Source organism: Hyperolius riggenbachi, chromosome 5, assembly GCF_040937935.1.
Source record: "Hyperolius riggenbachi isolate aHypRig1 chromosome 5, aHypRig1.pri, whole genome shotgun sequence".
Lineage (NCBI taxonomy): Eukaryota > Metazoa > Chordata > Amphibia > Anura > Hyperoliidae > Hyperolius > Hyperolius riggenbachi.
In genome coordinates this window covers 438,932,262-438,958,170 of record NC_090650.1, presented here as the reverse complement: position 1 = coordinate 438,958,170, position 25,909 = coordinate 438,932,262, and the positions used below count along the sequence as shown (strand labels likewise).

At 43.3% G+C, this 25,909-nt stretch overlaps 1 protein-coding gene across 3 annotated transcripts in view; it reads right to left on the bottom strand.

The window, feature by feature from the left end:
- Nucleotides 1-330: 330 nt before the first annotated feature.
- ADGRB1 (adhesion G protein-coupled receptor B1) overlaps nt 331-25,909 on the bottom strand; it is an 829,276-nt gene continuing 803,697 nt past the window's right edge. For all 3 annotated transcript variants that reach the window (XM_068238111.1, XM_068238113.1, XM_068238112.1), the window contains 5 exons: nt 25,266-25,305; nt 18,605-19,254; nt 13,053-13,088; nt 5,875-5,979; nt 331-1,394 (listed from right to left, as the gene is read on the bottom strand). In XM_068238111.1, the coding sequence (XP_068094212.1) occupies nt 1,197-1,394; nt 5,875-5,979; nt 13,053-13,088; nt 18,605-19,254; nt 25,266-25,305 (1,029 nt within the window). In that variant the 3' untranslated portion in view covers nt 331-1,196. The remainder of the gene's footprint in view (nt 1,395-5,874; nt 5,980-13,052; nt 13,089-18,604; nt 19,255-25,265; nt 25,306-25,909) is intronic.

Genomic DNA, 25,909 nt, shown 5'->3' with positions numbered 1-25,909 from the left:
AATGACATGATAAATGTCATTTATTTTTCCAAAAATAAAATAAAATATTGGAACCAAAATAAAAATGCTTGGATATCAAGCAACTTGCTTTAAGGTTAAATTATAAATCTTGTTCCATTGACACAACAGAAGATGTTGATTTGTTGGACTCCACCACTGTGCTCGAGGCCTCTGAACTTCTCCAGACAGAGCATCACGAAGTGGACCTCCCTCTGGGGTCCTCACGACCAACCAACGACTGTCAGACAACCTTCGGGATTTGCAGCTTTCAAACTCTTGGTCAAATGGAAACATTTCTCGAAAAGGAGAAGGGCAAAAAAACAAGTGCTCTGAAGTTTGGGAACACTTTATTGGGTCTTCATAGCTTACGTTTCTATGCAGCCTGTCAAGTCCCACAAGCCATTGTTACAAAACTATATATATTAACATTTCTGCTTAGCACAATCTTCTCGTAACAAAAAAACATCTCCTGGACCAAGCAGAGGGTCAAGAATAGGGAGTCAGAAGGAATTCTTATGCAGTTTTTCTTATAACAGTCAAAGACTTCCATCGTAACACATGACCTAAGTTTAGAGCCCGACTCTGCTGGGTTCTTTATTATGTTTCATTTTTATTATTGTTATTATTTGGTTCTATCTACTCAAACTAGTCAAGGATGACCGGGATTTGCTTTGGCTACCACCCACTGTTCAGGGCCAGCTCTAGCAGGTATCGGTGGTTGAACCTTAGCGTGCTGCATGGAGATATCAAGCAAAGTATTAAACCACTGAAGATTTAGGTCTGATTCTTTAAGAGCTGGCCTGAGAACTTTTATATAATACACCAAAGTACTATATAGATTAATTAACTGCTATCAGAAGCTACTGAGTATTTTTGTCTAAGAATTTTTTGAATGGTTGCCAGCCAACCTCATAGATTCCTCAGTTTCACCTCCGATTGAAGGCCGGTGACTTTATTTTCCGAAGCTGATCTCCATCCGCTTAGCGTCACTGTCTCTGACCGCTTAGCTAATGCGTCTTTTCTGCTGCACCGGGGAGAGAGAGCACGTTGCGTCTACCTCTAAGAGCCTAACGGAATATCCCTTCTGAGAACAATGCAAAAAGTACTTTAACAAGGTTTCAAAAGAAACCAAACATCTCTCCGTTTTATATGGAATCATATTCTTTAAAAATAAAAAGAAGTCTTTTGTTTAAACTTCAGACCTCAGTCTGAAGATCGATTATGTCTTGCCCCACGAGGGGTATCGTTGCGCCCACTTTCTCCCACTCCACAGTCTTTAGTTCTAAGGGAGAGGGCGACACGGGTTCCATGTCCTTTTTAACCCAAGATGGTGGGGACTGAATCTTCCTCATTCCTTCCCAAGACCTCTTGCTGGGCGTCGGCTGTTTCTCTATCTGCAGATAGATGAGAGATAGGTCTAAATGATAGGTAGTACATTTTATTATAATTCAAATAATAATCCGAACATTTGTTTGCTTTTCTCCTGTTGGACTCAAAGTGCTCAAGAGCTGCAGCCACTGGGATGCGCTCAAGAGGCCACCCTGCAGTCTTGCTTTGAACTGCTTACTGAATAGGTACTGACCAGAGCCAGGATTTGAACCCTTGTATCCCATGTCAAAGGCAATGCCCTCAACCAGTACACTATCCAGCTATCGCAACCCACCATATTGTTAACCAAGGAATTTGAAGAAAAAAATAGACAAGTTAACAACTTCAAGAAAAACCTTGAAAAGTTGCAGATCTTAAAGAGAGTCTGAAGCGAGAATAGATCTCGCTTCAGACCTCATAGCTAGCAGGGGCACGTGTGCCCCTGCTAAAACGCCGCTATAGCGCGGCTTAACGGGGGTCCCTGATCCCATAAATCCCCTCGGTACAGCCGGGGAGCGCTTCCTGGTTGGGGCAAGGCTAACCGCCGCAGCCCTGCCCCATGCGCGTCTGTCAGACGCGTATCTCCGCCTCTCCCCCGCCCCTCTCAGTCTTCCTTCACTGAGAGGGGCGGGGGAGAGGCGGCGATGCGCGTCTGATAGACGCGCTGGGAGGCAGGGCTGCAGCCGTTAGCCCTGCCTCCAGGAAGACAATCCCCACGACCAACTTGCCGACCATCTTTTGCGGGGGGTGGGTTGGGGGTGAAGGGACCCCCGTTTAGCCGCGGGATAGCGGCATTTTAGCAGGGGCACACGTGCCCCTGCTATATATAAGACCTGAAGCGAGATTTAGTCTCGCTTCAGTGTCTCTTTAAAGGGAACTTTAAGTCAGAGGACTACATATGCTGCCATCTTCATTCCCTAATAAACAATGTCAGTTGCCTGGCTGTCATGCTGAGTCATGCCTTTAGTTGTGTTTGAGTTACGCATCTGCAACAAGCATGCAGCCAGTAGAGTCCCAGCATCGGATCTGCATGTGCATTCTGGGCCAGTGACTTACAGCATTAGCGGCAGAGCATCAGCACAGAAATTAGGCAAATGGCATTGTTTATAAGGGAATGAAAATGGCAGCCTCTGTATCCCTCTCACTTCATAGTTACATAGTTACAGCTCCCACCTTCAACACCTTCAAAAAAGCACTCAAAACTCACTTCTTCAAGGAGGCCTACATCAACTCAACACTACCCTAATCCTTTCTGCCAATAACTTCTTGCTGCACCCCCTCCTTTTGTGTCACCAACCCCTCCCTCTAGATTGTAAGCCTTTGGCAGGGCCCTCTCCCCTTGTGTATCATACATAACTGTGTACACTTTACCCAGAATTTGGAACTTGTTACCACTACCACTCCAGTGTATGATCTGGCATTGTATTACTACCTGTATTGTGTTGTGTACCTTATTGCTATTACCTGTATTCAGTTGTATCTATTGTCTATTACCTGTATTGTTCTGCTACCCCTGTTATCATTGTCTGTAACCTTATTTATTGTACAGTGCTGCGTAATATGTTGGCGCTATACAAATCTAATAAATAATAATAATAATAGTTAGTTTGGTTGAAAGAAGACATCCATCCATCAACTTCTATCAGTAAAAAAACAAAAACACGCACACCATCCTGAACCCTCACATATCCCAGTTGATCCAGGGGAAGGCGAAAAACCTTATAAGGCCTTATTACCTAATAATTATAGCTGGATGCCCTTCAATGCAAGAAAAGCATCTCTTTAAATGCGGATAAAGAATTTGCCATAACTACTTCCTGAGGCAAGATATTCTAGATTTTATACACTCACACAATGAAGGACCCCTTTCTAAACAGATAGCTAAAACTTTTTTCCTCCATACGCAGATCATGTCCCCTTGTTTGTTGTACAACCCTAGGGACAAAAAGTTCATCTGCCAAGCTTTTCTATTGTCCTCTGATGTATTTATACATGTTAATCAGGTCACCTCTCAGTTGCATTAGATCATAAGGCCATTATATCTGAACATCCAACTCCCAAATGATTAAAAACTCTTGAGTTATGAATAGAAATCTTTATTGTCATTGTAACAACCAAAATTGTACAAACAAAATCCTAAAGTACAATTTTCCACTGATCCCTACATACATTGCATTGCGCACACGCCTCGCACACGCCTCGTGCGCACACAGGGTTCTGTGGCACTGTAAAAATCAAACGAGCTGACACTTACCTGGGGCTTATATCGGCCCCCTGCAGCTGTCATGTCCCGCACCGTCCTCCTCGGATTACCCGTTCCCCGCTGTCGTTCCCAGGTCTATTATTCATCTAAACAAATGATTAATGCTCGCTCCCGCTTGTGTCATTGGGAGCTTACTGTGCAGGCGCAGTATGAAGTTTTCTTGTACTGCGCCTGCGCAGAATGCTCCCAATGACGGGTGATTACTTCGGGACCGGCGGAGGGGAATGGGGCAACGGAAGAGGACGGCGCGGGAAATTACCGATGCAGGGGGCTGATAGAAGCCCCAGGTAAGTGTCAGCTCGTTTGATTTTTACAATGCCACACAACCTCTTTAACAACAAGAGCACTTAGCAGCATTTAACAAAGTAATGGGCGAAGGATAAAAACTATTACTTGATCTATATGTCTTAGTCTTTATAAGTCTAAAACGTCTTCCAGAAGGCAAACGTTCAAATAACCCATGTCCTGGATGTGAAGAGTCTCTTAAAATTTTCTTAATATTTCTAAAGCAAAAGGACATATATAAATCTTCTAATGGAAGAAGACAGCCAACTATATGCAGAAAATCTTAAAGGACAGGTCCGAGCAAAAAACACAAAAACAAACAAAAAATCTACTTACCTGGGGCTTCCTCCAGCCCATGGCAGCATATCTGTCGCACGACGCAGTTCCGGTGCCCCAGGATCCCCTCCGGTGAAGATGCCGAACTCGCCAGGTCAGCATCTTCTATGCGAGTGCAGGTAGCAGAAGTACAGTTCCTGTGCAGAACGCTCCAGCCTAGGAAAGTGCGAATGTTAGTGGTGCTACTGCCCGCTCGTGGGGGCGCAGTAGATGCTAACCTGGAACGGAGGGGATCCAGGGACAGAGCCACGGCAAGGGACAGATAGGCTGCCAGGGGCTGGAGGAAAGCCCCCAGTAAGTAGATCCTGTTTTTTTTTTTAAGCTCGCATCTGTCCTTTAAAGGATTTCTGAGGCAACAATCTATTTGTATTCACCTGGGGCTTCTTCCAGCCCTTAGAAGCCATTTCATTCCCTCGCCACAGCCCCGGTCCTCCTCAGTGTCCCGCTGTCCATCCGTAATGATCGGTGACCTGCCGGCAGGGTCGGCTCCTCTGCACCTGGGCGGGCACTCATACCCGCGCATCTACATCTGGCACGTACTGTGCCTATGCATGCGCAATATGGCCCAATGACATGGACATGTGTCTGCGCAGCCGCAGAAGCTCTGACCCGCCAGTGGGTTGCCGATCTTTACGGGCGGCCAGCGGGACACCAAGGAACACCAGAGCTGAGATGAGGGACTGAAACGGCTGCTAGGGGCTGGATGAAGCCCCGGGTGAGAAAAAATAAGTTATAATAGTCGCCCCGGAAATCCTTTAATAACCCTATGAAGCTGCTTTTTTGTGCAGCTTGAAAACCACGCAGAGACAATAGACTAAGATACTCTCTACTGTACAGCGGTCAAAGGACACTAGCCATTATTTTTCTTCCTAAGCACCATTAAAGTATAGCTTCTCTGTGCCTTCTTATTTTGTGGTTGAATTTAAGCAATTTAAAAGGCTTTTAGTGAAGATGAGTTTTTTTTTGTGGCTATCACTATATTACCAAGTTTTGTTTCTAAACCTAAATATCATCCCCATACTAAACCCAATCCAAGTATCCAATGGTAGAAAGAGTAGCACTCACTCCAAGGGATAAGCGTGCCCAAGCCTCGACGGACCACCGTACTCCACGGCATTTCGGCTTGATGAAGGGCTGGAGACCAGAAACAGCGAGCTGTCGCCGCATAGCCTCATGATTTTATTGTTTTCTCAATAAAAGAGCTAATATTCACTGCAGTGCCAGCCTCATTTGTTCACATTACATACCAAACCCAATGGCAGCTGGGGAAAGCCGGCAAGAACGCCCAAGTGGGTGTTTTGAGCAGGGAATCTCTCTCCTCCTTTCCCCTCGAGATTAGCGACGATCGTTGTCGCCGATTTTGGGGTGTGATAGCGCGGCGGTGTGTGTGGGCAGAGAGCAGTGTGGGGGGGCACAAAGGCGCGTCTTGCAGCGGGAAACATGCTTCTGTGTCTCATCTGCAGCCCCCCCCCCCCCCCCCCCCCCCCAAACATATCATTTCAGTGCTGTCGACCTGGTGATGGTACAACCACAATGTGGGAGTTTGCTGTGATGTAACCCAACATAAATCTGTACGGGTTACGATACAATACGCTAGTTTTTTTTGCACTTTCTTCGCTTACCTTGCTCTCTTGTGTCGGAGATTCCTTCTCTTTTTCCGCATGCTGAAGTTTCCGGTTTAGGTCCTGGAACATGTCCTGGTGACGTTTTCTTGTGTGCATAATTTTCTGCAGGGAAAAAAAAGAAATTCTTGATTTACGGTAGATTGCAACTGACCTCCTACAAATGCACAGTCCAAACACTGTATCGCAGGCCGACCTCCTGAAAGTATAAAGTATGACATAAAGTATAGCAACACTGCAAAATCACTTTGGAAACGCTGTTCAAAAGCGATCTTGCAGCTATTTGGTGAGGCGTGACCCTCCCGGGTCTCTCCAAGTGCCCTGGCTTCAGGAGAATAGCCCCCATCCTTCAAAAAAAGGTCATTGGTGCTTTTCTATTTGGAGATAATGATGTACCTGGATACCTGAAGGACTTGTTGAAACTGCATCCCCCCCCCCCCCACAATCTTAGATCAAAAGGACGTAACACCTTGGTCACCCCCAGAGTCCACCTCAAAACCTTTGGAGACAGAGCCTTTTGTCATGCTGCCCCTACACTTTGGAACTCCCTGCCACACCCAATCAGGACAGCTCCATCCCTGGAAGCATTTAAGTCTAAACTGAAAACCTACCTCTTTAGTCTGGCATTCATGAACACCTGACTATCTCCTCTGTAACACAACCCAGCCTGCAACCCTGTATTAATCTGAGACACAACTATGCGCTTTGAGTCCTATGGGAGAAAAGCGTTTTACAAATGTTATTGTATTGTATTGTACATAGCGATGATACTAATCAGCTAATTATGATTACGCTAAATTTTGCATACATTTTTCGCAATTACGCCTATACTGTACGCAGTGGCTGGATGGTGTAATGGTTAAGGGTTCTGCCTCTGACACAGGAGACCAGGGTTCGAATCTCGCCTCTGTCTGTTCAGTAAGCCAGCACCTATTCAGTAGGAGACCTTAGGCAAATCTTCCTAACACTGCTACTGCCTATAGAGCGCGCCCTAGTGGCTGCAGCTCTGGCGCTTTGAGTCCGCCAGGAGAAAAGCGCGATATAAATGTTATTTGTCTTGTCTTGTCTTGTACGTAATTCGGATTTATAAATTACAATTGATTTCGTATAGTCATTCGTAAATTTGCATAAAATGTAATGTAATTTTTGTGTAATTTCGTGTCAAATATGGCGGTGAAGAGCAAAGCCCCAATACATGCCATTTACACCAAAAGTGTAACAAAAAAAAAACATATGTTAAGGAGAATAGAGGGTGCAAGTCAGAAAATAGAACTTTCCAAAAAGACCTTGTTGTTTTTGAGAAAATCGATTGTAAAAATGCAAAGAAAAAAAGGTTTCTAAACTCAAGAAAATTTACAGTTTAAAAACTGTTTTTCTTTCCATTTTTAAAATCGATTTTCTCAAAAACTACAAGGTCTTTTTGAAAAATGCTTTTTTTGACTGTTTACCTACTATTCTGCTTAACATATGTAGCAATTTGGGTAGCAATAGCAGGTATGGGGCCTTTGCTATTCACCGCTAAAGTCAGCACAAAATTATGCAAAATATATCAAAATAAGCAAAATTATTAAATATTGCTATTACATACGAAATTAATTAAGATTTTCTCTGAAATTTCGCATTACAATTATGATGCGTAATTGCGAATTTCAATGCAAAATTTTGCATATATGAAATTTCGGCTCACCACTGGATGTACCAATGACCTCTGGCTTCTGGCACATAGCCATCTCCACCCCCCAAAAAGGTAATTGATCCTTATCCACTTGATGATAAAGATGTGCCAGTGACCTCTTGTGCAATGCGGTGGGGCTATGCACCGGAAGCTGGTGCACATGGATGGACATGGAGAGGCCCAGCAGGTAGATAAAGCTTTATTTAAAAAGTTGTAAAAAACAAAATGCAAATTGCAAGTACCACTGTACAATCGTAGGCAGTAGATAGTATAGCGCTTGCAAACGTAGGTAAACCGCAAAATTCTTTGACAAAAGCTACACAAAACACTTGCACTTTCACAAGTGCTGCTCACAGTAGGCCCCTGGCCTTAAAGGGGTTCTGTAGGGGGGGGGTCTGAGGATAAAAACCGCCACTTACCTGGGGCTTCTATCTGCCCCATGTAGCAGTAATGTCCCACGCCGTCCTTCTCCGATCTGCTATTTCCCGCCGCCGGCCCCAGACTAGCGCGGCACGCCGTCCAACTGCGGCTGCGTGGCCGTGGCCTGCTCGCTCCTGCCCGCATCACCGGAAGCTTACTGCACAGGCACAGTACAAGAAAACTTCGTACTGCGCAGTAAGCTCCCGAGGACACGAACGGCACCGCGCATTATTCGGCGATGCTAGACGAATAATGCCCGGGGCCGGCGTCAGGGAACGGCGGATCGGGGAAGGACGGCGTGGGACATTACTGCTACATGGGGCACATCGAAGCCCCAGGGAAGTGGCGGTTTTTATCCTCAGGTTCCCCCTACAGAACCGCTTTAAGGTGGCAAGATACAATAAAATGATCTGATTTTATAACAATTCAATAAAAACAATTGGATTTCCTTTTTTTTTCAATATACAGTGGGTTGCAAAAGTATGTGGCCCCCTTGAAGTTTTCCACATTTTGTCATATTACTGCCACAAACATGAATCAAAAATCATATATGATTCCAAACATTTTTTACAAATAAATAACTGCAAAGTGGGGTGTGCATAATTATTCGGCCCCCTTTGATCTGAGTGCAGTCAGTTGCCTATAGACATTGCCTGATGAGTGTTAATGACTAAATAGAGTGCACCTGTGTGTAATCTAATGTCAGTACAAATACAACTGCTCTGTGACGACCTCAGAGGTTGTCTGAGAGAATATTGGGAGCAACAACACCGTGAAGTCCAAAGAACACACAAGACAAGTCAGGGATCAAGTTATTGAGAAATTTAAAGCAGGCTTAGGCTACAAAAAGATTTCCAAAGCCTTGAACATCCCACGGAGCACTGTTCAAGCGATCATTCAGAAATGAAAGGAGTATGGCACAACTGTAAACCTACCAAGACAAAGGCCATCCACCTAAACTCACAGGCCGAACAAGGAGAGCGCTGATCAGAAATGCAGTCAAGAGGCCAATGGTGACTCTGGACGAGCTGCAGAGATCTACAGCTCAGGTGGGAGACTCTGTCCATAGGACAACTATTAGTCATGCACTGTACAAAGTTGGCATTTATGGAAGAGTGGCAAGAAGAAAGCCATTGTTAACAGAAAAGCATAAGAAGTCCCGTTTGCAGTTTGCCACAAGCCATGTGGGGGACACAGTAACCATGTGGAAGAAGGTGCTCTGGTCAGATGAGACCAAAATGGAACTTTTTGGCCAAAATGCAAAACGCTATGTGTGGCGGAAAACTAACACTGCACATCACTCTGAACACACCATCCCCACTGTCAAATATGGTGGTGGCAGCATCATGCTCGGGGGGTGCATCTCTTCAGCAGGGACAGGGAAGCTGGTCAGAGTTGATGGGAAGATGGATGGAGCCAAATACAGGGCAAACTTGGAAGAAAACCTCTTTTTCACCTTCCAGCAGGACAACGACCCTAAACATAAAGCCAGGGCAACAATGGAATGGTTTAAAACAAAACATATCTATGTGTTAGAATGGCCCACTCAAAGTCCAGATCTAAATCCAATGGAGAATCTGTGGCAAGATCTGAAAACTGCTGTTCACAAACGCTGTCCATCTAATCTGACTGAGCTGGAGCTGTTTTGCAAAGAAGAATGGGCAAGGATTTCAGTCTCTAGATGTACAAAGCTGGTAGAGACATACCCTAAAAGACTGGCAGCTGTAATTGCAGCAAAAGGTGGTTCTACAAAGTATTGACTCAAGGGGCCGAATAATTACGCACACCCCACTTTGCAGTTATTTATTTGTAAACAATGTTTGGAATGATGTATGATTTTCGTTCCACTTCTCGTGTGTACACCACTTTGTGTTGGTCTTTCACGTGGAATTCCAATAAAACTGATGCATGTATGTGGCAGTAATGTGACAAAATGTGGAAAACTTTAAGGGGGCCGAATACTTTTGCAACCCACTGTAAGTCGATCGGGAGTAGTGGATTTTTCTGATAATTTTTTAGGAAAATTTAAAGGTGTAGGGTAGGTTTATTACTGTACTGTTCTGCCATTTTGAAACCTTTCAATTTTTTTATTTTTTTTTACAATCGGGGAACAATTGAACACAGGTGTGTGGTACATTGGCCAGATTTTTTAAATGTTACAATCGATCAGAAACATGTATTGCATTGTACATGTAATTCTTGAATTGAAAAGAAATCCAAAAAATTGTATGGGGTGTGGCCACCTTTGGAGAGATTACAGAAGAGGAGAGCAGGAAAAGTGGTCATTTGGCTGCTCCTCCAGTTATGTGAAATGTAGAGATGGCCAATGAGAAGCTGTGGTTCTAGCTTGCATGCAAATTTAATGCAAATTGTGCTTGGAACTGGGCCGGTCAGCACTGGCAGAAAACGCTTTTGATTGGCCCAGTTCCAAGACGCATAATATAATTTGCATAATACTGCCAAGCAAGCTGGATCTCACTGACAATTTCTACTGAATCTTAGGCGACTGTGGACAGAACTAAAAATCTTTTTACGAGAAAGACATGGTACATAGAACGTATTTTCTCTTCTTCTTGATATCAGCGATTTCCTTGGTCTATGCTTTTGCATGCAGGGCTGGATTTACAACTCAAAGGCCAATAGGAACAGGCGTTCTGGTGCCATAAACTCCGCCCCTGAATACAGGCCAGACTCAGCAAAATATTCTGAACTCTAATCCCTTACTTTAGGGCCCTTTTACACTTAATGCGTTGGTATGCATTAGTACGCGTTTTTTCCATAGTATTGCATTGTGAAAAAGATTTCAGTCAAAGCGGACCTGAACTCAGAACTCCTCTCTGCTCTAAAAGATACGCAACAGCATAATAACCTTTGCAGAAAAAACATTACTCTGTTAGGGCTCGTTCACACCAAGGGAGTTTTTGCCCTTTTTCAAGCGCAGGCGATTTTCAAAATCCCATCGACTAAAAACGCTTGTGCAATGATTCCATATGAGAGAGTTCACATCTGTGTGGTTTGTTTCCGATCCTCTCAGCAACGCGCTGCCTGCACCATTTTTGAGGCGATTTTGACTCAATGGAAGGTATAGGAAAAACGCAAACGCTCACAAAATCGCTTTGTGCAGCGATTGCGTTCACGTTTTTAAGAATAAATACATTGTAATTATTATTTTACGAGTCAAAGAGTTCACTTCCTGACTTGCGTCAGGGAGTGAATTTAAAAACCGCACTGGAAAAGAGCTTAGAAAAGCGTTTGAACCATAAATGCAGCAAGAAGTGGAGCACCGGGAGGGGGAAAAGAAAATGCTGCACAAGATCGCAAAACGCTTGCGGTTGCAATTAAGATTTTAGATGTGAACGAGGCCTTACAGCTGATACAAATCTTAAAATAAATCTGCACAGTTTCTACTTCCTGATTCATGCAAGCAGACATATTGTTTACAGCCTGTGCTTAGCTGCTTGTTTGCCCTAGATAGTCATGTGACATGGGGAGATCAAATTACAACTAGTGATTAGACACAAATGAGAGGGAATTACACAGGCTAAACTCTTTAAATACACACAGGGTGCATTTCTGTTATATTTTCCTTCTGTCCTGTTCAAGAGTTCAGGTCCACTTTAAAACGCGTAAAGTGGGAACTGTGCCATAGGAAAACATGTGCATTACTTTGAAAATCAGTTTTTCTTCAGTTATAACTGACAGCAACTGATTAAGTGTAAAAGGGCCCTTATGTCACTAACTGTCCTTAGAATCTTATACTTTAATCACTCTCTCATATCATCCTTAGCGACATGAGACTAGGATTAGGGTGTAAGTGCCTGAAGATAGTGATATGAGGCAGGGATTAGACTAAAAGCTCCTGTGGTCAGTGATCTGAGGAGGGGGGGGCACCTCTCCTACTTAAGGCCCCTGTAGTTACATATCCTGTGGATCCGTTGCAGTGTGATAAGTGTGAATGGCTCCTATTTATAAAATAGGAGCCGTTCCCAGTCCATTTACCGATGAGCGGAGAATGGACAAAAAAATGACAGTTCTCCACTCTAGTGGGAATGCAGCTGAAGACCTGTTGCTCAGCTATCAGAAGGCAGTAAAACAATTAGCTGATAAAAAAGAAAAAATGAAAGCCAGTGTAACCCCTCCCATACTATATGGGTCTGAATAAGAAAGAAACCAGCAGCCAGCAACTTTCCTGTTCCGTACTGGAGGTAATCTGTCTATTGTTTACTTACACTACACATAGTCCAGTCAAACACCAGAGCAGAAGTAGAGCATGGAGAGCTGATAGGAGACTGATTAGCTCTCTGATTGGAAGGCTGATCTCTGACTGAAAGAAAGATTCAGCCATGCATATCGAAATGCTGTTTTTATTATAATGTCCTTACAAAATTAACCTTAAATTAATGACAGTGGTCGTTAAATGCAAAAAATCAGCACACAAAAGAGAACAATTGAAGAAATCCTACTTTATGTTCAGTAGTAATGTTAAAGTGAACAACAGGTGAAAATATACTGATGAGATAAACAAGTAAATTTATCCTCCTACTCCTGAAAATGACTCTTTTTAGATATCACATAGTTTTCTTTTATATTTAAACATTTACAAAGTAGATTGAATGTTTTGTTGTCTCTACTCAGTGGCAGCCTATTAAGAGTCCGTGAGTGAAAATACATGAACTATTGACCTTTTCCTATCTTCCTCTGCTCTCCGAAGTTGTATTCTGCCACGAAAACGTTTATGGCTGTATTTTGCTTATCAGTTATGTTAACTATATTCCCGACAAGGTACTGACAAGACAGAAGCTGTCACTTCCATGCCTGGAAATTAACTCTTTCAGGCAGCAAAATAAAACAAGTACAACAGCCTGGTTATTATTATGTTTAGTACTGTACATACACGTTTATCTCACCATGTCACATATCACCTCGGGCACATTTTAACAGTAAACTGCATAAAATAATTGAAATGTTTTGGAGGTATTGCTAGGGCAAAATAAATAAAGTTGTTTCACAGCTGTTTTACATCAAACAATTTTTTCAGTAATTTCATACAATTTGTGTTAATAAAAATATTGGAACATCGTACCTCAAAATCTAGTTCTGCATACCGGGATTTTCTTCTCTGTAAAGAGAAATGAAAGGTAGATGTGAACATTAAAAAAACAGAAATAAGATAATAACTAGAGAAAAGAGGACAATTTAAACCAGAAGTGTAGAGTCAGACTCCGGCTCCTTTTAATTACTGCATCAAATACAAACACAAGTATTTTCTTAAGGTGGTCACTAACCGTCCAATTTCTAGCGAAAAAATAGTTCGAGGGATAAGAAATTCGGATCGGAAGAAAAATTGTTCACTACACCATTAACGAACCAATCTTTGCTTCCTATCTATTACAGCCAATCAAGAAAATCCAAATTTTGGTTTGACAAAAATACAATCGGATGACTATTTTTTTTATAATCGTTCATAATCGATTGTGCCCATCAACTGAGATTATTTTCAACCAATCCGATCAGAATTTCTGATCGCTTGAACGATTTTTCGCTAGAAATTGGACCCTTAGTGGCCACCTTTAAACTGACCTGAAGTCGATAAAGAATCACACACCACCATGGAGGTGCTGGACCAGTTATGCAAGACAAAAGAATCTAGCAGGTCCACACACTCAATGAACCAAGTTCCAGGTTTTATTCAAAAACCGTGACACAGTTCCATTCCATACACCAACGATTCATTTCGGGGCCCCGTGGGGTCCCCTTTGTCAAGGCAACAAAGCCTTCCATCACTATTCTGTTTTTGTTGCCTTGACAAAGGGGACCCCATGGGGCCCCAAAACAAATCGTTGGTGTATGGAATGGAACTGTGTCACGATTTTTGAATAAAACCTGGAACTTGGTTCATTGAGTGTGCGGTCCCTCTGAATTCTTTTTTAAACTGACCAGAGTACTGTTGCCAAGAGAGTCTGGAGCATATTCATCAGTTTTGATCTTTGAAACATTCCTATTGATAACTTAAATCCAAATCCCACAAATTATTTTTATAGCTCCCTTCATCTATATGGGGGTCCTCTACTATAGGCATCACATGACTACCCCTTTGACCATACCTCCATGCCCCTCAGACTCCTCCTTGTGGTCCAGATGCTACCACTGTTACTAGGCCTTTCTTTCCTTACACTGAGGGGTAGGCAGGTATTGCCCTCTCACACAGGGCATCACAGAAACTCCAGCACCATTTTTGAAATGCAAGATGGTAGTTTAGATTTAATAACATATCATACAATTGTAATACTCTTCTGGTAGATTTTCTTGCTAAAAAGCCAAGGGAATTTTGCCTAGGTAAAAAAAAAAAGTACAAAGTCTGCCTAACAGGAGCATTATGGGAGAGCGATGTCAGTGGTTACGTGTGAATGCAGATCCAGGAGGCACAAACACATACAATGGGTATATTACCATGAGGGGAGATTCCAGAATCAATTCTCAGACAAATACCAAAATGCCTCACAAAAATTAGCAGTATTTACTTTTTTAAGGGCATTTGCATAACACAATTGGGGCTACTTTTGTAAAGCAATGGTTTCTATGTACAGTTTCCAAGTAACTTGACTCTGCAGTCAGGTAGAGATGATTACAAAGGAGGGATGGTGGTGGAATCAAGAAGACAAAAAATAAGATGTAAGGTGAGTGTTGGTTGTAACTGGGTGATCAATAAATGCTTAAAGCGGTATAAAACCCTGACATAATATTCAATAAAAACATGTTTTCCTACTTTTTATATGCCATACGGTTATCATATTTGCATTTGTGCATAAGTATTATTATTCATTTAGAAATTACAAGTTCCCAAAGTACACTTTTTTGTTTTGAGAGCTGACTTTGCATTTTATGCATAACTGGTTTTATTCATTATGTCAGGTAGAAATGCTTTGAGTGTCTGTCTGTGTCCAGGAGCTTCTGCACAGTCAGAGAATGTGTCACATTCCGCACTTGATACAATTAAGTAAAAACAAGATAATGTTATCTCCACTTTCGGATGCGTCCAGATTTCTCTGCACTGAACTTTCAAGTCCAGTGTGTAACCTAATGCTGTTCTAGTAAAAAAAAATGCTGGTAGTATATAATATTCTCTGTGTGTGTGTGTGTGTGTGTGTGTGTGTGTGTGTGTGTGTGTGTGTGTGTGTGTGTGTGTGTGTGTGTGTGTGTGTGGCTAGTTGAGGAAGATAATAAGAGGTTTTCATCAGGAAGGAACTGTTCATATAGTGAGGAGGAGAGAATGAAGCACTCAGAAGCCAATATTCATGGAGGCCAGTAATTTGGGTGAGACAACAGGAAGGAGTATTTCCTTTAGGGGTGTGGAGGTTAGGCAAACAACAGTAGGACAAACACTACAACCATGGATGGAAACAGCCCGGCAGACCTGAAACACGACCTCACTTGCATCATCAAAACATGACACTGACTCCCAAGCTACTGGCTTCAAAACAAATACTTGTTTTATGCTTAGCTGATTTTTTTGGGGGGTGGGCCATTTTAATCAAATGGGATTTTAACTTTGACTTAGTCTAATACAGTGTTGCTCTACAATAGTTAGCCTAGATGTGTAACAGAACCCTGCAAGTGCTCTATGATGCCAACAGAAGCAGCCGAGTGCAGAACCAGCAAGTCCTGATAGGGAGCACAGCTACCTCCTCCACCAATTAGCAACAGTTTAGCTTAGGTAATCCTCGGGGGTGTCACTAAAGGTTCCTCAAGCAGCACAGGTTAGAAGAAGAAGTGACATAAAGCCATGGAATGTTTCACTTGGCAGCTCCATGAATCCCCAAACCTTCTCCAAGCAAAACCACCGAGAGATCGCTCAGATCCCCAAGGCAACAGTTTAACGAAGAACTGTTTGACGCAGCAATTAGTTTAACCTGAGTGGACGTCTCAGCTGTTAAATCACTCCCCACAGGTTAAGGGATGAGCCAACTTTGCCTTTGGTGAAATTTTGGCTTGTCTCTACCAATAACCAACCTTTTGCTCTAAACATGCCATGCAGAAGGACGGAGAATAAGAAAATAACATGCTCAGTGGTGGTGGCCTATCAAACTGAATTTTTCTTAACTCGATGGACTATTCAACTATCAGTTGGAACTTTTCAGCTGATGGTCTATTGCTCTTCTTCCCTGACAGCAAAGCATGTCCATATAATTCCAGTAATATTTCAGGGACATTTACCTTTCCAGAAAACAGAATATTTATTTAGATCACTGTGCTGTTTTTTGTAACAATACATAACCTAGAGATCTAGAGAAAACCTAGAGATCCTGAGATCTCAGCAATGGGTATTTCTTCTCAAAGTCTGTTCAGAAACATCCCAATAACACAGATTCTTTAGGAAGGGCAAAATGACCTTTGTGGCCTCAATTTCTTTGTTTCTTTGCTATGTAATATTGGGGAAGAGTAAGAAAATCCAAAAAACAAACAATGTAAGTGCTCGATGAAAGCTTACGAAGACAAATGCACTGTTGTGCAGTGCTGAAACATTTTACCCAACGGATGGGTCTCCAACTATGGACCTTTGCCATTTGCCTTGTCTACCTCTCTTCCCAATTCTCTGATGATCCCCACATTGCCAACCCTTCTATTGACTGCCAGTTACCCAGAGGATGAAGTTTAAACTCCAAACCCTCTGTTATAAAGCTCTCCAGCAGTTGTCTCCTCCACCAATTTCTTCACTCATTTCTAGGTATCATCCCACCCACATACTTCAGGCCTCACATGAAATTCTCCTGCCCTCCAGCAGGGGCATAACTGCATTGGGCTGCCCTACAACCCAGAGATCTGTTGGCCAGAGCCCCCTGACCTCCATTACAGAGGGTGGTGGGCCGGGAGCTGGGGGGGGGGGGCGATTCTGTACATAATGCAGAGCTGTAGCAGAGAGTAGTGTTATCTATAACCTGCTTCCGGCAGCGATACAGGTCCTCTTCACTTCCTCTCCAGTTATAAAGTCCTGTGCAGGCAGCCAGTCACCATGCAGCTTTAGTCCTATGTCAGTGACAGAGATGGAAGCCACATGGTGATTGGCTGGCTGCACAGCACTTGTAAACTGAAGAGGACCTGTATCGCTGCCGGAAGCAGGTAATGTATAACACAATGCTCCCCTCGCTGTGCAATAACTACGTACAGGACCGCCCCCCAGATTCTGCTCATGGGCCGCCCCAGTGTTCCCAGGGACTTATGTTACACCCCTGTCCTCCAGCCTGGACAACTCATCACTCACCACCAAGACTTCTCACAAGAATGAACTCTCCTTTGGAACTCTCTTCCACATCATGCCTGCTCTGAATCTATAAATTCTCCCTGAAAAATGCACCTTTTCAGAGTGCATAATCTTATTGTACTGTATGTATGTACAGTCCTCACTACTGTCTGCATTGTACTCTGTGCAGCAACATGGGCAACGTTGACGCTATATTAATTTAAAAAAAATAAAAATTATATATATATATATATATATATATATATATATATATATATATATATATATATATATATATATATATATACAAGGCTTAAAGTGGATCTAAACTCTAAACTTTCTCTCTGCTCTAAAAGATAATCCAACCTTTAAAGAAACACATTTCTTCATTACAACTTATAGAAATACTAAAAAAAAAATTTTTTAAGGGTTAACTTCCTGGACATCCCTGGGAGCACAGAAAGGGTTAAGCTTTAGTGTTTACATATTTAACTTTAGTGTTTATCAGCGCCAGTGGGTTGTACGACCAGCACAGCTCACAACCCTTATCCACACTTGCTGATAACTTGCCGAAAACAGCTAATTAGATCGGCTGATCTCTCTAAGCACATACAGGCCCATATGTAATTAAGTTTTTCTGATAGGTGATATTTTCAAAACTTGTCATAAAATGCCCTGTAAACCACCAGTAATGAAAATACTCAACATAATTATCATAGTACTTTTTACCAACTATGGGGCACTTTTTTTCAATTATAAAATGCTTTAAAGTTATTTTAAAGAGAATAAGAACATTATCTCATATGAGATAACTCCGGAGCTAGACGGTTATGGAGGCTGCCATATTTATCTCCTTATAAGCAATACCAGTTGCCTGGCTGTCCTGCTGATCCTCTGCCACTAATACTTTTAGCCATAGACCCTGAACAAGCATGCAGCAGATCAGGTGTTTCTGACATTATTGTCAGATCTGATAAGATTAGCTGCATGCTTGTTTCTGGTGTGATTCAGACACTACTGCAGCCAAATAGATCAGCAGGGCTGCCAGGCAACTGGTATTGTTTAAAAGGAGATAAATAGGGCAGCTTCCATATTCTTCTCACTTCATTTGTCCTGTACGTAAATTAAGGCCCTCTGTGGTCTACACGCGTTCGCTGTGAGATGTATGTTTCTTAGATCAGCTGCTTCTCACAAATACTGAGAGCCACAAAAGTGCTGAGGAAAAAACATCCAGCAATAAAACATTCTACCGACATTTTAAGACTGAACTGACATCTTGTTACAGTTTAATCTAATCAGAACACAAGTTCTGAATCAAATTACTAAGGTCTCTTGTCAACCCGTACCAATTTGTGCATCATATAAGTTACACCTGATTACTGGTAGATCGTTCTCACCTCTAAAGAGCTCATGGATAGAGTAGCAATGTTCTCGCCCTTTGGGACAATGCCCGCTGTCCCTAGTTCTGCTTTTTCACAGAGGCCCATTGGGATCTGTGATTCGCTTGGGTGCAGATGCTGCTTCTGCATCGGAGAACCCTGCTCCGCACACTTCATGCCCAGACGTTCCCTGGGAGGGCTTTTGACCATGTAAGTGGGGTCAGCCATGTTGAGATGAATGAGTCGCGTCTGTGGCATCTGGTCAATGTTCATGCTGTATTTGCCATCATCCTTTGGCTTGGCCCTTAGGGTGGCCGTGTTGCTGGGTAAAATGACGTAGCTGGTGTCCATTGACTGCTCCTGTGCTCTGGTCAACTCAGAGTCCAACTTTTTGAAGATGTCTCCTTCACACGCATACATGGCCTTGGAAGCCTGTTTTTTGTCCTTTTTTAGCGTGAGCGTGTGATTATTGTACTCATTGAGATTAATGCTCCCAAGATAGTGCGGGGAACCTTGAAGATGCATTTTGGAGACGTTGGCTGGAAGACTGTTGAAGTTGGATCCCTTTTGGTGATTCATCTTCATCTTTTCTTCATCTTGCAGTGACGGCCGTTTCAAGGTTCCCGTAATTGTGGACGTCCTACAGGTGGAGATGTCCTGCTTCATTGCTAGAATAGAAAGACAAGAACGTTGGCATACAATCGTAGGAGCAAAAATGGCTGTTCAGCAGATTCACACATTTCATGAAGCATGGAGTCTTTGCCAGGTAGGCCTGTACAGAACTGGAGGTCTAAGTGAAGCAGCAACCTCTGCAGACAGGGTGAAGGTGGTGAGTCAAATAACTTTTGTCTGCCCCAATTACAGTTTGTATGTTCGGAGGCAAATATCTGCTGGTGGATAGGTATAGACTTCGTGTCTATTGTCCTGAATGGACATACACTGTAGCACATTAACCTCCTGAGCGGTATGGACGAGCTCAGCTCGTCCATCACTGCCGGAGGCTGCCGCTCAGGCCCTGCTGGGCCGATTTTTATCAAATAAAGTGCAGCACACGCAGCCGGCACTTTGCCAGCCGCGTGTGCTGCCTGATCGCCGCCGCTCTGCGGCGATTCGCCGCGAGCAGCGGCGAAAGAGGGCCCCCCTAGCCGCCTGAGCCCTGCGCAGCCGGAACAAAAAGTTCCGGCCAGCGCTAAGGGCTGGATCGGAGGCGGCTGACGTCAGGACGTCGGCTGACGTCCATGACGTCACTCCGCTCGTCGCCATGGCGACGATCTAAGCAAAACAAGGAAGGCCGCTCATTGCGGCCTTCCTTGTTTATTATGGGCGCCGGAGGCGATCGGAAGAACGCCTCCGGAGCGCCCTCTAGTGGGCTTTCATGCAGCCAACTTTCAGTTGGCTGCATGAAATAGTTTTTTTTTAATAAAAAAAAAACCCTCCCGCAGCCTCCCTGGCGATCTCAATAGAACGCCGGGGAGGTTAGTAAGAAAACTATCTAAAATGGAGAGGGACGGCTCTGCATCCCATAGAACCTTCCCAATCCCCACTCCATGCCCTTGGTCCACCACTGTCTCACTTTGAAATTCAGTGCCTCTGGGACTCTTGGGAAAACTTCAGAAGCACTCACATTTCTAAATGCTTCCAAAAAGGGGCGCATCTGTACTGTGCATGCGTGAGCCGACAATTGCACATGTGCAGAACGGATCTTCTTGTCTTCAGAAATTATTCGGGATGCTAGTACTTATGAAGCTTTCAGAAGGACTCCCAAAGGCACATTCAAAGAGTTGGTTGTATAATTTTAATTGTGGGAGGTTGTGGTGGTGGTGGAGGGAGGGCTTAGGTTTCTTCAGTTCTACCTTAAAGAGACTCTGAAGTCTTCCGAAAATGAGGTTTTTATTTTAAAAACCTCATTAACTTTATTGCCCTTCTTAAAACGCTGCAGAACCGCGGCTGAAAACCCCCTCAATCAGCCCAAACTCACGGGGGCACATCGCGGGCTCCTTCCGCATAGAAGCAGCGCAGCTCTGCCTCTATGTGCGTCAATCAGCCCGGATCGCCGCCTCTCCCCCGCCCCTCTCTGTCTTCCTTCACTGAGAGGGGCGGGGGAGAGGCGGAGATACACGCTGATTGATGCGCATAGAGGCAGAGCTGCGCTGCTTCTATGCGGAAGGAGCCCGCGATGTGCCCCCGTGAGTTTGGGCTGATTGAGGGGGTTTTCAGCCGCGGTTCTGCAGCGTTTTAAGAAGGGCAATAAAGTTAATGAGGTTTTAAAAATAAAAAAAGTCGTGGATTTTGCCTGCCGAGTAAAGGGTGAGTTTGGGGTAATTGATGGGGTTTTCAGCCGCGGTTCTGAGGCGTTTTAAGAGGAACAATAATGTTAATGAGGTATACATTTGTCAATATTTTTCAAAACTTAATAGCAAAACATCCCACGAGCCCCTGTAAAAAGTCTCCAGAGCGGGGCCGGATTTACCATAAGGCACTGTAGGCACGTGCCTACAGGCGCCTGATGATGAAAAGGCGTCTCACTCCCCTCCCCTAATGCCTCTCTCCTTCTCTATGCAAAGTCCCGAGCAAAGTGTAAATTAGATGTTACTCAGCCGGGTCTCTGCATCCCACTGACCAGATTTCCCTTCAGTCAGGTGCACCTGTAGCAACCTAATACTTGGGGGCACCTCTAACTACTTAATATTGAGGGTACTTCCGGATACCTAGTACTAAGGGGCACCTGTAGCTAACTGTGACAGGCAAGGGAAGTAAGGGAGAAGTGACAGCTGGGACAGCCAGCACACTTGCATTGCGGTTCAGCAGGGGTTTGTAGGTTCATGGAGGGCAAAGTCGAGGGTGCCAGGACATCCGTGCCTATAGGCTCCCATGATGTAAATCCGGTCCTGCTCCAGAGAGTTTACATCGAGTAAAATATTTATTCAAACTGACCTATTTCATACAGTCTACAGGTGATTATTATTATGAAGGACAGTCTGAACACAGGATAAATGAAACAACTAAAAAACAGCGCCAGAGATTTTGGTGCAGCCGGCCCTGCCATAGGCTGTAATAGGAATTACTGCTGAAGCGGCGCTCAGACACTAATTTGGGCTACGTCAAAAGCCCAAATGGAGCCCAAATTACTATTAAAAAAAAGAGTGTAATTTGGCCACCAGCAATAGCTGGCAGCTGAATTACGCATTTCCCCACCATCCACAGCAACCTGGAGGGGGAATAGTAATTCATTCCACCTAAACTTGTGGGGGAACCGGGTGAGCTGTTTATCTTCTTTGCTCTGCACCCAAAGTTCCTGACGGCTTCATTATATGTATGCAGGACAAGAGGCCCCTATCTAAAGATGCTCGGAATGGTCAAATTATAAATCCAACGGAATTCCAAAATTTTGCATGGAATTCCAGTTTGTATTGCAAAATTGTAATTCATTGCAAATTTGTTTTCACAATAAACACTAGATCAATCATAGTTAGTGAAAGTTTCCGAAAATTATGTTCACAATAGGTTACAATTTTGTCTAGAGTATTTGGATTTTTGCATACAATTTGTCATTCGTGTCCCTTGAGCTTGATTAGAAGACAATTTTCACAATTTATGTGAAAAAAAAGGTCCACACGTTACAAAAACATATTGCATGTAGGAATTCTGTGAATTCCGATTGTGAACTCAACATTGCAAAAGTCAGACTTCCATGAAATCCTTCTGCTCATCCCTTCCTCTGTCCACCACTTAAAGAGACACTGAAGCCAAACAGGTTATGATATAATGAATTGATTGTGTAGTACGGATAGTTACTAGAACATTTGAAGCAAAGAAAATAATCTCATATTTTTATCCTTAGGTATATGGTGTTTTTTATAACATTGCATCATTCTCTAATATTTGCAGTTTACACACTACTCAGCATTCTAAATTATTTTACAGAGCAGCCCAGTGAACTATTGACCTGTTCTGTGCAGAAGAAAAAACAATATAGTGACTGACAGTTGAGATAATAAGCTTCAGAAGTCAGAACTTTCTGTGACTTTGAGGGCTGGTGCACACCGAGCTGGTTTTTTTAGCGTTTTTGCAGCCGCTTGCGGCTGCAGATACGCTTGGTCAATGTATCTCAATGGGGTGGTTCACACCAGAGCGGGAGGCGTTTTGCTGAAATGCATACTCCTGGGGTGAGGCATTTTTTCGGATTGTGGAGGCGTTTCTGCCTCCAATGTAAAGTATAGGAAAAACGCAAACCACTCTGAAAAACAGCAGTTCAGAGCGGTTTTGCAGGCGTTTTTGTTACAGAAGCTGTTCAGTAACAGCTTTACTGTAACAATATATTAAATCTACTACACCAAAACCGCTACACAAAACTGCAAAATGCTAGGTGAAACGCTATAGAAAAATAAAAAAAAGAGTTTCAAAATCTGCTAGCATTTTGCGGATCTGCTAGCGGGTTTTGGTATGCACCAGGCCTGAAAGTTGTGGAACTTAATTGCTTTTTTGCATAGATAACAACTGGAGTTTCTGAACTCTTCCTGTACTGAAAACAGTATTAGACTCATATATCTGTTGTTAATGTTTTATTTCTTAGCTGTACTACACAAACAAATCATTATATCATACATTTTTTTTCGATTCAGTGTCTCTTTAAATGGGAACACAAAGTCAACAGCACATTTACCAGGAAAAACGTTCAGTCTGTTCATAGAAAAGCTTATCGATATTGGAAAAGCATAAGCCGGCTCTGAAAAAGCAATATTTGTGCTGGCAAGCATACTTCCTGTACTTCAGATAGTTGTTGTCCTACTTCTTAATTATACCGAGTATGGAAAATGATACAAAGGATGCTGTGATGTATCAGATATTGTAGCTGCAGCCTGGCCTGGGGTAATTGACCATTGTTCCCGTGCAGCCATGAGAGCTCCAGAACGAGATAGAAAAAGAAATGACTGATTATCCGCAGCACGATACTGCCATCCCGATGAAAGGACACAATTGTAATCAAGGTGCGGCCCTCTCTATCTTCTAATAATATACACTGGAAGATCCGGACACAGATTACTGAGAGCAAATGAGCTTTCATTATTACACCGCGATGTGAAGAGCTCTTTAAAAAATGACAGACATTTCACGCTAAATGGCCCAATTCTTCCGCGAAGCCTATTCCCTGGCACTCCAACATCTGCCGAGGACATGTTTGCTCATATAGCGACGCGCGAGTTAAGTGATGATTATAGGGCATAATTTCGGCCTGGTTTGGGCAGCGCTTCGTGACCTGATATGAAGGCACGTTTAGCACTTGGGTCTTGCAGTGTCGGCTCCTGGCTTCATCATTCCTTACAGAGCATATTTATTATTAGTTTGTTTCAGCGATGGGAGAGGCGGTGTTAGAGGCGGGTCGTTGCGGCGTGACGTCAGTGAGCCCCGTTATTTCAAGCCAGAAGTCTCAGGTCCTTAAAGTGAACCAGAGACAAAGCACCCTCATGTATTTTACCATATATATATATATCAGTGGTAACATTAGAGAAAACATCTGCTCTCTGTTTCATCCTTCACTGCTCAGGCTGCTTGTTAGCAGCCCTGATAAAATCCCCGACTGAGCATTCAGTCTGGCTTTGCTCAGGAATCATTATAGCTGAGTCATTATAGCAGAGCCAGGAGGGGGCAGGCTTGGGTTTGAAAAGACATCAGAGAAAACAGACTCAGCTATAACGATTCCTGAGCAAAGCCAGACTGAATGCTCAGTCAGGGATTTTATCAGGGCTGATAACACGCAGGCTGAGCAGTGCAGAATGAAACAGAGAGCAGGGTAGATGTTTTCTCTAATGTTCCCACTGATATATATGGTAAAATACATGAGGGTGCTTCATTTCTGGCTTACTTTAAGGGGCCAGAGACTGCTGGTATGGAAGTGGTTAGCTTATAACGAGTTCCTAATAAACATTTTTGACATTTTAAGAAAACGGACAATGTGGGGTTTCTCTTTAACCCCTTGTCACCCATGCAGACTGTTATAGCCAGACCATGGGGGGCTCCGCACACTGAGCTATAGCACCCTTAAAGCCCGTTTCCAAAGTGTGAATTTGCATGCGTTTTCTGCATGCAGATTAGCATAACCAATACAAGTCAATGGGCCTGTTTCCACTAGCAAAAAAATCTGCGCGCCGGGCTGTGCAGAATAAAATCTGCACAGCAGAGCCATCAGAATTTGCGCCCTGCAAGCATAGTGTGCGATTCACATGCAATGTAATTAATAGGAAAATCGCATGTGTTTTTCGCCATGCAAATTTTCCATGCACATTTGTGTGCGTTTTCGTGTAAAATTAATGTAAAAGCACACAGGCACTGATATGGTTAAAAATCACATACTTACAAAAATACACAAACACGCATGCATTTTCGTGTTAAGTTTGCACAGAAACACGTACGAATTCACATCCACATGCAAATTCGTTTACACGTTTTCCGCAACGGAATCGCACTGCACTAGTGGAAACGTAGCCTTATGTGGGATGGCTCTGGAAGAGGAGGGCTGCATCCCCCATCCCCCCAAATCCCTTGTCCATACAATGGACCTTGCAAATTGCACAGTGTATGTGTTAAACAAAATGTTGTGTAGCTTGTGTAGTGGAAATAAACCCTTATTCACATATGACTAAGGCAAGATGCAGATTAAGACAAACAATTGTCCTCTTACCTGATCTGCACGCCAGGTCAACGTCTTTCTCAAATTCAGACTGTTGAGTAAAATGCAGAAAAAGTTACATTCGTACCACGATCACAAACAATTTAATTCACAAAATAGATAAATAAAGGCTAAGTCTCAAGGCAGGGCTGTGCGCGCTGCGTAGCCTCTGAGTTTGGTGCGGCTGTAGCAGCAATGATATAGTGCGCAGCTCGTGCACAGCTAACTCCCAAATTACATCTCCCTCCAAGTTGCTATGAGTCAGAGGGGGGATAGTAATTTGAAGAGGAACTCCAGTGAAAATAATGTAATAAAAAAGTGCTTCATTTTTACAATTATTATGTATAAATGATTTAGTCAGTGTTTGCCCTTTGTAAAATCTTTTAAATCCCTTATTTACATTCTGACATTTATCACATGATGACATTTTTACTGCTGGCAGGTGATGTCACTGGAAGGAGCTGCTGCTTGCTTTTTTGGCAGTTGGAAACAGCTGTTATTTCCCACAATGCAACGAGGTTCACAGACAGGAAACTGCCAGGACCATGGTCCTCACAGTTTCCTGTGGGAGGGGTTTCACCACAATATCAGCCACACAGAACCCCCTAATGATCCGTTTGTGAAAAGGAAAAGATTTCTCATGGGGAAGGGGGTAT